Below are 11,369 nucleotides of genomic sequence, written 5' to 3' on the forward strand. Positions count from 1 at the left end.
ACATGTGGGACTTTATAAAACTCATTAAGACTTCAACAGCAACATCAGTTTAAAGCCTGAGAGAACCAGAAACTGACCTCTAAGACTCGAGATACTGATCACATTTGTGCAGGTACGTCCTCAGTGTTGTAAGAGCACATGAACACAGGAGAGAAGAAACACAACAACGAGCGAAACCCACATGACCAGAAAGCAACCAAACATACATCAGATAAGCCGTCTCCCACACAGTCCAATACACACAGAACAGATGTCCGAGGGCAGCTGGTGGACAACAAGAGTCTCCAGAGTCAATGACAGAACCAGCTTTCACACATCACTGTTAAACAATAATGATGTTTTATGATGTGACAACACTGTGGTTAAAGGTGCAATAAATGACAGCAAACAACTATTTGCTATGTAAAGATATAGAGGAGTGATGGCGTCCTGAGCAGAGAATGAAGTCACACTCCCTCTATGTGTGTTGCAGTCTGATCTTCCCTGTTCTTTGTTTTGGAAGCCGGTCCGGCTGCATGTGCATGCGAGTCCCTCCATGTCCTCCACGTCCATTTCCAAGATGGTGGCTGCATCACAAACTTTCTCAAATTACAGGTAAAGAGCTCACTAAAATATGTTTCTGAAAACATTTGAGGCAGAAATCGTCAACACAGCAACAGAATCTTGATCTATATTTGATCAGCACTGCATAGTTTGAGTTGGCCGCCTTCTTTTTCCACCAGCTCACATGTTTGTTTTGGTCTGAGATGCTGGTGCTATAGTGCAGTGCAGAGAGGGAGGATGGATGTTAGTGTTTATAGTGCAGAGAGGGAGGATGGATGTTACAGTGCAGTGCAGAGAGGGAGGATGGATGTTAGTGTTTATAGTGCAGAGAGGGAGGATGGATGTTACAGTGTGCAGTGCAGAGAGGGAGGATGGATGTTACAGTGCAGTGCAGAGAGGGAGGATGGATGTTAGTGTTTATAGTGCAGAGAGGGAGGATGGATGTTACAGTGCAGTGCAGAGAGGGAGGATGGATGTTACAGTGCAGTGCAGAGAGGGAGGATGGATGTTAGTGTTTATAGTGCAGAGAGGGAGGATGGATGTTACAGTGTGCAGTGCAGAGAGGGAGGATGGATGTTACAGTGTGCAGTGTAGAGAGGGAGGATGGATGTTACAGTGTGCAGTGCAGAGAGGGAGGATGGATGTTACAGTGCAGTGCAGAGAGGGAGGATGGATGTTACAGTGTGCAGTGCAGAGAGGGAGGATGGATGTTACAGTGCAGTGCAGAGAGGGAGGATGGATGTTACAGTGTGCAGTGCAGAGAGGGAGGATGGATGTTACAGTGTGCAGTGCAGAGAGGGAGGATGGATGTTACAGTGTGCAGTGCAGAGAGGGAGGATGGATGTTACAGTGCAGTGCAGAGAGGGAGGATGGATGTTACAGTGCAGTGCAGAGAGGGAGGATGGATGTTACAGTGTGCAGTGCAGAGAGGGAGGATGGATGTTAGAGTGTGCAGTGCAGAGAGGGAGGATGGATGTTACAGTGCAGTGTAGAGAGGGAGGATGGATGTTACAGTGTGCAGTGCAGAGAGGGAGGATGGATGTTACAGTGCAGTGCAGAGAGGGAGGATGGATGTTACAGTGCAGTGCAGAGAGGGAGGATGGATGTTACAGTGCAGTGCAGAGAGGGAGGATGGATGTTAGAGTGTGCAGTGCAGAGAGGGAGGATGGATGTTACAGTGCAGTGCAGAGAGGGAGGATGGATGTTACAGTGCAGTGTAGAGAGGGAGGATGGATGTTACAGTGCAGTGCAGAGAGGGAGGATGGATGTTACAGTGCAGTGCAGAGAGGGAGGATGGATGTTACAGTGCAGTGCAGAGAGGGAGGATGGATGTTACAGTGCAGTGTAGAGAGGGAGGATGGATGTTACAGTGCAGTGCAGAGAGGGAGGATGGATGTTACAGTGCAGTGTAGAGAGGGAGGATGGATGTTACAGTGCAGTGCAGAGAGGGAGGATGGATGTTACAGTGTGCAGTGCAGAGAGGGAGGATGGATGGATGTTACAGTGCAGTGCAGAGAGGGAGGATGGATGTTACAGAATGCAGTGCAGAGAGGGAGGATGGATGTTACAGTGTGCAGTGTAGAGAGGGAGGATGGATGTTACAGTGTGCAGTGTAGAGAGGGAGGATGGATGTTACAGTGTGCAGTGCAGAGAGGGAGGATGGATGTTAGAGTGTGCAGTGTAGAGAGGGAGGATGGATGTTACAGTGTGCAGTGTAGAGAGGGAGGATGGATGTTACAGTGCAGTGTAGAGAGGGAGGATGGATGTTACAGTGTGCAGTGCAGAGAGGGAGGATGGATGTTAGTGTTTATAGTGCAGAGAGGGAGGATGGATGTTAGTGTTTATAGTGCAGAGAGGGAGGATGGATGTTAGTGTTTATAGTGCAGAGAGGGAGGATGGATGTTACAGTGTGCAGTGCAGAGAGGGAGGATGGATGTTACAGTGTGCAGTGCAGAGAGGGAGGATGGATGTTACAGTGTGCAGTGTAGAGAGGGAGGATGGATGTTACAGTGTGCAGTGCAGAGAGGGAGGATGGATGTTACAGTGCAGTGCAGAGAGGGAGGATGGATGTTACAGTGTGCAGTGCAGAGAGGGAGGATGGATGTTACAGTGCAGTGCAGAGAGGGAGGATGGATGTTACAGTGTGCAGTGCAGAGAGGGAGGATGGATGTTACAGTGTGCAGTGCAGAGAGGGAGGATGGATGTTACAGTGTGCAGTGCAGAGAGGGAGGATGGATGTTACAGTGCAGTGCAGAGAGGGAGGATGGATGTTACAGTGCAGTGCAGAGAGGGAGGATGGATGTTACAGTGTGCAGTGCAGAGAGGGAGGATGGATGTTACAGTGCAGTGCAGAGAGGGAGGATGGATGTTACAGTGCAGTGCAGAGAGGGAGGATGGATGTTACAGTGTGCAGTGCAGAGAGGGAGGATGGATGTTAGAGTGTGCAGTGCAGAGAGGGAGGATGGATGTTACAGTGCAGTGCAGAGAGGGAGGATGGATGTTACAGTGTGCAGTGCAGAGAGGGAGGATGGATGTTACTGTGCAGTGCAGAGAGGGAGGATGGATGTTACAGTGTGCAGTGCAGAGAGGGAGGATGGATGTTACAGTGCAGTGCAGAGAGGGAGGATGGATGTTAGAGTGTGCAGTGCAGAGAGGGAGGATGGATGTTACAGTGCAGTGCAGAGAGGGAGGATGGATGTTACAGTGCAGTGTAGAGAGGGAGGATGGATGTTACAGTGCAGTGCAGAGAGGGAGGATGGATGTTACAGTGCAGTGCAGAGGGGGAGGATGGATGTTACAGTGCAGTGCAGAGAGGGAGGATGGATGTTACAGTGCAGTGCAGAGAGGGAGGATGGATGTTACAGTGCAGTGTAGAGAGGGAGGATGGATGTTACAGTGCAGTGCAGAGAGGGAGGATGGATGTTACAGTGCAGTGTAGAGAGGGAGGATGGATGTTAAAGTGCAGTGCAGAGAGGGAGGATGGATGTTACAGTGCAGTGTAGAGAGGGAGGATGGATGTTACAGTGTGCAGTGCAGAGAGGGAGGATGGATGGATGTTACAGTGCAGTGCAGAGAGGGAGGATGGATGTTACAGAATGCAGTGCAGAGAGGGAGGATGGATGTTACAGTGTGCAGTGTAGAGAGGGAGGATGGATGTTACAGTGTGCAGTGTAGAGAGGGAGGATGGATGTTACAGTGTGCAGTGCAGAGAGGGAGGATGGATGTTAGAGTATGCAGTGTAGAGAGGGAGGATGGATGTTACAGTGTGCAGTGTAGAGAGGGAGGATGGATGTTACAGTGCAGTGTAGAGAGGGAGGATGGATGTTACAGTGTGCAGTGCAGAGAGGGAGGATGGATGTTACAGTGCAGTGCAGAGAGGGAGGATGGATGTTACAGTGTGCAGTGCAGAGAGGGAGGATGGATGTTACAGTGCAGTGCAGAGAGGGAGGATGGATGTTACAGAATGCAGTGCAGAGAGGGAGGATGGATGTTACAGTGTGCAGTGCAGAGAGGGAGGATGGATGTTACAGTGTGCAGTGCAGAGAGGGAGGATGGATGTTACAGTGTGCAGTGCAGAGAGGGAGGATGGATGTTACAGTGTGCAGTGCAGAGAGGGAGGATGGATGTTACAGTGCAGTGCAGAGAGGGAGGATGGATGTTACAGTGTGCAGTGCAGAGAGGGAGGATGGATGTTACAGTGTGCAGTGCAGAGAGGGAGGATGGATGTTACAGTGTGCAGTGCAGAGAGGGAGGATGGATGTTACAGTGCAGTGCAGAAAGAGAAGCCAGTGCAAACAGAAAGCAGATCTGTTCATGTGCATTGAGTCTGTTAAAGATCAATGACAGTCAGCAGCTCTGCTTTGTTTTGCAGCAAACTGTGCGACTCAGTCGATCACATGATTACAGAGCAGCCAGTCTTTCGCTGGGCCAACACTCTGTTGATAAACATCCCATCCAATTACTACATGTCATAATTCTGCACTGAGGTTGGTAATGAGGTCTAATGCTGTCCCGTATGATAATTCCCCCGCCGGATGCGAGCTTGATCAGATGTTGAGCTTTGTAATTAGAGCAGCTGAAAATCATTATTTGGTGTTCAAATAGAAAATGATGTTGGTGGGAAGTCAATTTGTGCCGGCTCTGTGAAGCGTAGACAAGAATCTAATGATTTAATTACAGTTGTAAGCTCCTTGGATCATACTTCAGTGGAGAGGAGACTTTGGGGGGGGGGGGGGGGGGGGGCAGGGCAAGAAGGTGATAACCTTAAGAGAGTAAGTTCTGCTGCTCAGATCGAAATATCACATCTCTCTTCACATTCAGAGGCTTTCATCAGTGAAAAACCTCTCTGAATATAATAATATAACTCTGATGCTTTTATCCAAAATGGTTAAAGAGTCAGTATACCCCCCCCCCCCCCCAAAAAAAACCAACAACAACAACAACAGTATTTTAATTATTGGTGAACATGTTACATGATCCAACTCACCTGAAGTCCTCAGCTCCCCTCAGATATCACTCAGAGAAAATGTCATCTCAATAAAAACTCACAGTCGCTGTCAGAGTGAGACTGTTGGAGAATAAAGTTAATAAAGTTGTGAGTTTGTGACTGTTGGAGAATAAAGTTGTGAGTTTGTGACTGTTGGAGAATAAAGTTGTGAGTTTGTGACTGTTGGAGAATAAAGCGTGCTGCTGTCTGACGATGATGATCTCCTGGTTTTCGGTGAAGAGCCTCACAGGGAGCTCCGATGGTGTCCAGGCTGGTTCGTCCTCTTTAATCAGCGCTGCCTGCGGCTCATGGAGAGGCAGACTCCTGGCTCTCTGCAGGCCTGCTGGGCACACCTTTACCCAGGAAAACACATCGCTCCATGACAGCACGCGATCTGTCAGTCAGCGACGCTCTGCTGAGAAGGATTGTGGGAGTTTATGTCACTGAAGGAGCTGCAGGACGTCACCAACAATAACTGCCTGTTTCTGTCTGTGGAGAAGAGCAACATGATCTCTGACGCGTTATCAGATACAGAAACACTTTTAACATCACAATGATCAGTGATGCTAAGAGAGAACGTCAACAACATTTAATTAAAACCTCATCTATTAACCTTTCACACATGGAATATGTAACATTTCTACCTGTTAAAGTGATGCTGTCTGTGTGTGACGGCACTCACAGATCAGATCAACTTCCTGTCTTTTCTTTCACATAGTTGGAATGATTTTATATTCTAGAGCAGTATGATCCAAACTGAGACGTCCTCTCAACAAAAACTACATCTGAGTCGTGTACGTTGCAGTGCCAGGGCCCCCCAGCAGCGACGGAGGAAGTCTGCTGATGTTATTATGACCTGACTCACCAGACGGTTTGTTACACAGAACCATCTGAGAATCGTCCATGGAACCTGTTTGGAAAAGGGCGGGAACTTCAAAAAATACTCAATCAGTCTATCACCGTCTTACCTTGTGGCAGCTGGATACGCAAAGCTGATTGGTCCAAACCACCGGTGGTTCAGACACAGCTTGTTGTAGGACTCGAGTCCAGGACTCCGACTCAAGTCCTGATTTTCAGGACTCATGACTGGACTCAGACTTGAACACTGATGACTCGGACTCCGACTTGGACTCGAGATTGACTACATTCAGACCAAGAAGACTTGTTAACTGAAGTAATATATATCCACATGCTAATGATGTGCACATAGTAAATGCACAGTGACAGGAAAACTCAATAAACTGCTGTTTAGACCAAAACCCTGACATTATATTACAAATATTACATCGTAAACATTTAATATTTAAACAACTTACTTCACTTATCAGTAAAGTTTATGAAACAACCTGAGTTGCAGAAGCATCAAGCTGAATTCTACCAGGACCTAAAAGGAAGATGTTTCATTTTAATGGCATCGCTGCGGTTCGTGTGACGTTGCTGCACTGTGATAATTGTAATGATGCAAGATTTTGCACCGCAGATGATAATTTGTGACAAAACTAGAAAATGTTGAAGTGACTCTGAAGGTCAAAAGAAAGACGTGAAGGTGAATCAGAAAATGTTCAGACTGATCAGAGACTTTTCCTCTGTGAACCAAGACGCCATTCTTCTTCTTCTTCTTCTTCTTCTTCTTCTTCTTCTTCTTCTTCTTCTTCTGTGGTTGCAGTATCACATCAGAGGCTTCATTGTGGAAACCTTTGATGTGTCTTTTCAGCTCATTAGGCCTCATTTCCTTTTGACTGGAAGTCATGGCGACGGACACTTTAGGCCGAACAAAGACTCAGTGATGAGTTAGGCTTTAACCAACCAATCATCAGCGCCGCACAGACACTGCATTGCATTGTTGTCCATGTGTATCTGTGCATGAAGGAGATTCATATTAGAGATTAACAGATGAAAAACACTTCATTTATAATTCATGGAAAGATTTCTGTCACCTGAACAACAAACAACTGTGTGAAACCAGAACACAGATGTCAAACACACACTAAGAATCAGCTGAGATGTTGTTGACTGGTTTCACTGGTACTCGACTGGTTTCACTGGTGCTCAGCAGGTTTTTGTTAGTTTAGGTGATTTTGTGTCAGGTGGAGTTCCTCAGGGAAGCGTTCTGGGTCCTTTTCTATTTTCTTTATTTTCATTCTGGGCTGCGTGATCAGTCAGCATAACGTCAGATATCACAACTGTATGTCTCTGTTTCACTCAGTCTTTCAATTATCTTCTTACTTTTTAAAAGTAAATGAACAGAAATTCTATTTGTGGCTTCAATCCGGCTTTTAATTTTTGGTAATTCAACCTTGTTAAATTCTAATCTTTGATATTGATATGATTTGTTCCTGTTGGCTTTATCATTATTGTCTTTAATGTTTTAATGTGTATCTTTAATTGATGGCAGCTTAAAGGATCATTCTGATGATTTTCTATATTTGTCTTCACGTTTGGATCTAAACCAACGATAAACTGATCTACTAACAGGTGTTGTGTTTGTATATCGAAGCTGATATATCTGATTCCTCTGTTGTTGACGGTGAGTCACACGGCTGCACTGGGTCACATGATCCTTCATCATGAGTTAGTTTGTTTAGAAACGGCTCCAAACACTAATAACAGCATCATGTTTGTGGTCAGAGGTGGAAACATTCAACCATCAGGCCACATTCATGGAAACAGTCTGTGTTCTCCTGAACTAACAGCTCTGTTTGCTCAGTGGCTTTTAGTCACACATGGACTAAATCTGAGAGTTTGATGCTTCGCTAATTTGCACATTATCCGAGGAGAGCGTTTTGTTATTAGTGTTGAGTGTGTCCTCCCACCAATCGTCTCATTTCCTTCTTATCATTTACACAAACACTGCTGGTATGGCTTATTAAGGCTCATAATGAGCTTTATGTGATGAGCCAGCCGACAGTGTGGAAGTTAATGAAGACGTTTATGAGACGGTGAAAGAGCGCGAGACGGGAAACCTGATGGAGAAGAGCAGCAGAGACAGCGAGGACTCGAGTCAAACATCTGTGTTTTTACTGTTTGTCAGGGTGTGAAAAAACGTTTTCAATATAAACTTTATTCACTTAGAACTTAGTTCTGCCTTTTATTACAGTATCAAGAGAAATTATGAACATTTTTACAAACCAGGTTGACATTTCCTGCATTTTCTCATTTGAATCCTGTATGAAGGGCAGTAATTAACAGTTACCAGCAACCGAGGTTGACTGTGATATTATTATTAATACTTCAATTATTAAACAACTTGTAAGTTGCTTTGGATAAAGTGACTGAATGTAAATGACAAAAAGAACCAAATCGTCACATTTGAAGGTCTGAAATTTCGGAATATTTGATTTTTTTCACTTGAAAAATGATTGAAACCATGAATTGATTACCAAACCAATCAGCTAATGAATTAATCATCTAATGTTGTCAGAAAGGTCGTCAGTGTGAGACAGAACATGAATGATCAGGATGTCTGATGTTAGTTATCAGCTGCATATAAATATATTTATATTCAGGAACGTAAACGTCACACTTGCAGGTCCAACGCAGCGTGAGAGGCCGACTGAGGCGGCGTCCCGAACTCCAGGTTGAGCTGTCCCTGACTGCGAGAGCGAGACAGCAGCAAGGACGGCAGAGCGTAACGCTGCGTCCGTCGTATCCGAGAAAACCTCCCACCTGGAACCAGATTCACACTGATGAGTAACAGCGTTCAGGTCTCCGACCATGAAAACCTTCAGGTGTGTTAGAAACACGCAGCAAGCGTCGATAAAACTGATCCTCTCTGAGCGGATGTAGAATTATTATATACTGCAACTTTTTGATTCAGTTTGCAGATTCTGAAGATGAAACTCAGCAGGTTGTTTAATGGAAACGCTGCCGTCAGAATTATTCAGTTTAAGTCGTTAAACTTTACTTTAAAAACATCAGAAAGGAACATTTTTATCCTTTTTATCTCAAAATGCTGACTTGCTATAACTGTGACTTACTTTTAGCTTCATGAGTCAAGTTTTTATCTATAATTTAGTCAAAATATTGACAAACCATGAGCATTTTTTAAAAATCATGACTAACTTTATTTCTTCCATATTCCAATATTATTGGAAGTGAAATGATTAATCAGGTATTGAAATAATGTCCAATTAATTTTCTTTCATTGATTAATCGTTCTGATGGTTGCAGCCGTCGTTTGTAATCTGATATCTGTGCTGGACATGCTGCTGTCAGGTCACATGACATCCTCCTAATGACCTAAAACTCTGTGAACCAATCAGGAGCCAGACTGATGTTTATTATAGCAACATAGCAACAGGGAAGGATGTCTGGACAATCATGTCTCACCTGACTGAGGGTCTGGTCTGCTGAAGATGTCGGTGCAGCCGCTCCAGTAGTGAGCAGCCATCTTCCCGTGATAATCTCTTATGTTGCTTTTAGCATCTGATGAAAAAAAGAGAAAAACACATCAGAGTTTATGAAGTGATGGTAAAACACAGTGTTTAATACATTACTCCAACTGGACTTCCTGGATCATCCGTCCTCATCTTTAGAAACCTGACTGTGTTTTCTGCTTTTTGACTGGTTTATATGCTGCATATACAGGTTCAGTATTTACTTTAACAGCTCTTTGCTGTTGTGTGAAGCAGACGTGTTTCCTGCAGGATGAATGTTGTGTATAAATACGGTTTCTGCTCCCACATGTTCAACTCTCAGTAAGTTAAATCAGGACTCATGTTGATATCTGAGGAGGCTGAACAGTCATCGTGTTGCAGAAGACACTGAAGCTAACGGTTACAGCCTGAAACTGACTCTTAAACTCTCACCAGCACTCCTCCCGCCTCCGTCAGATACAGTTAAAGGTTCCCGCAGGTTAACCTGAACCCTCCGACCCTGCTCCAACCAGCCAGACTCATTTCATCAGTTTTATCATGAACTTCAACTCTCTCAGACTATTTCCCAGAATGCCTTTTGACAACCTCCAGAAAAGCAGTTACAGACGTGTTCTCAATAACAATCATAACAATAACAGCAGCAATAACCGGGGAAGGACACCAACAGGACCGCGGAGGCTCGGCCCAGAACCCAGAACCCTTCCTGTGACATGAGAAAGCACAAAAAAACTCATGAATGCATACAGATGGAGAGGAGGAGGAGAGAGGAGCTCAGTGCATCATGGGAAGTCCCCCAGTGGTCTAGGCCTATAGCAGCATAACTAAGGGCTGATCCAAGGCGAGCCTGGTCGGCCCTAACTATAAGCTTTATCATATTATATTATCATATCATATTTATTTGTTGATGAAAAATGTCAAATAGTTCATCAAAGTTCTCATTTTATTGGAGTTTATTTAGTGACGTTTCAGGAGCAGAAGCACATTCCTGAGCCTCTTCCTCCTCGTTCGCTCTCGTATTCGTGTTCCTTCCAGATTCTTCTTCTCCTTCGTAGGATCCGGAGCGTCGGTCGTTGTCCTGTAAGCTTCCCCACAACACAGTCAGCAAGATCGACTCACATCAATAAATCATTGAAACGCATCTTGTTGATGGCGTCGTCCTCGCTAGTGAATCTGGTTTTTTATTAAAGTATTTATTATCAGCTTTCTAAAAAACACTAAATGAAGTATTTTTTAGCTGCAGAGGTTTGAACATATAACAGGAAGTGAATCACTTTAATATAAATACAACTATCTGATTGACAGGTCAGGACTCTGAGGTCGCTGTGACTCTGATGGCGGCGGCGGCGTCCGTATGAACGGCTGCAGAGGATCAGACCGCAGCTCTGCGCATCATCGGGACTCATTAGCAGCAGTATGAACGCCTCCTCTTGCTGGTTGGGGGGGCTGCAGGGTGGAGGCGGGGGGGCGGGGGGGGGTCAGGACTGGACTTGTCAGTCTGGTGTTGGAGGGTCTTTTGTCTGCCAGAGATGATTTACATCACTGCTGTCTTCCCTTTTCAGAGAGTCTGCGAGGCGTGAAGACGCTGTTTGATTCTCAATGTGTGAATATGAATCAAATCCTCACACGTTACAACAACAAGAGTCCAAATAATATGAAAACAATATTTCTAAACCGTTTGCACGTATTTAGTTAAAGATGCTTTACAGTGAAGGAGGAGAAAATATTCACAGGTTTTAATGAGGGAGGAGAGGTTGGTTTAAAAGCACCAAGCCGAGTATTTAGTGTTAGAATATGTGTGGAGGAGGCTGAAGGTGGACTGACTCACTGTAAGTGTTGATCAGGATGTGGACGACGTGCTGGTGGCCGTGAATGGAGGCGAGGTGGAGAGCTGTGTAACCCTGTAAACACAAGTTTCACTGTTCAACACATGACAGACAAACTTTAACCAGGTTTCATCCAAACGA

General features: G+C 45.1%; 1 protein-coding gene across 2 annotated transcripts in view; it reads right to left on the reverse strand.

The window, feature by feature from the left end:
• Window positions 1-8,073: 8,073 nt before the first annotated feature.
• Window positions 8,074-11,369, reverse strand: part of LOC122985226 (ankyrin repeat domain-containing protein SOWAHC-like) — a 17,553-nt gene continuing 14,257 nt past the window's right edge. For both annotated transcript variants that reach the window (XM_044355685.1, XM_044355684.1), the window contains 3 exons: window positions 11,231-11,303; window positions 9,359-9,454; window positions 8,074-8,695 (listed from right to left, as the gene is read on the reverse strand). In XM_044355685.1, the coding sequence (XP_044211620.1) occupies window positions 8,547-8,695; window positions 9,359-9,454; window positions 11,231-11,303 (318 nt within the window). In that variant the 3' untranslated portion in view covers window positions 8,074-8,546. The remainder of the gene's footprint in view (window positions 8,696-9,358; window positions 9,455-11,230; window positions 11,304-11,369) is intronic.

The sequence above is a fragment of the Thunnus albacares genome, chromosome 7 (assembly GCF_914725855.1).
Source record: "Thunnus albacares chromosome 7, fThuAlb1.1, whole genome shotgun sequence".
NCBI classification, from domain to species: Eukaryota; Metazoa; Chordata; class Actinopteri; order Scombriformes; family Scombridae; genus Thunnus; species Thunnus albacares.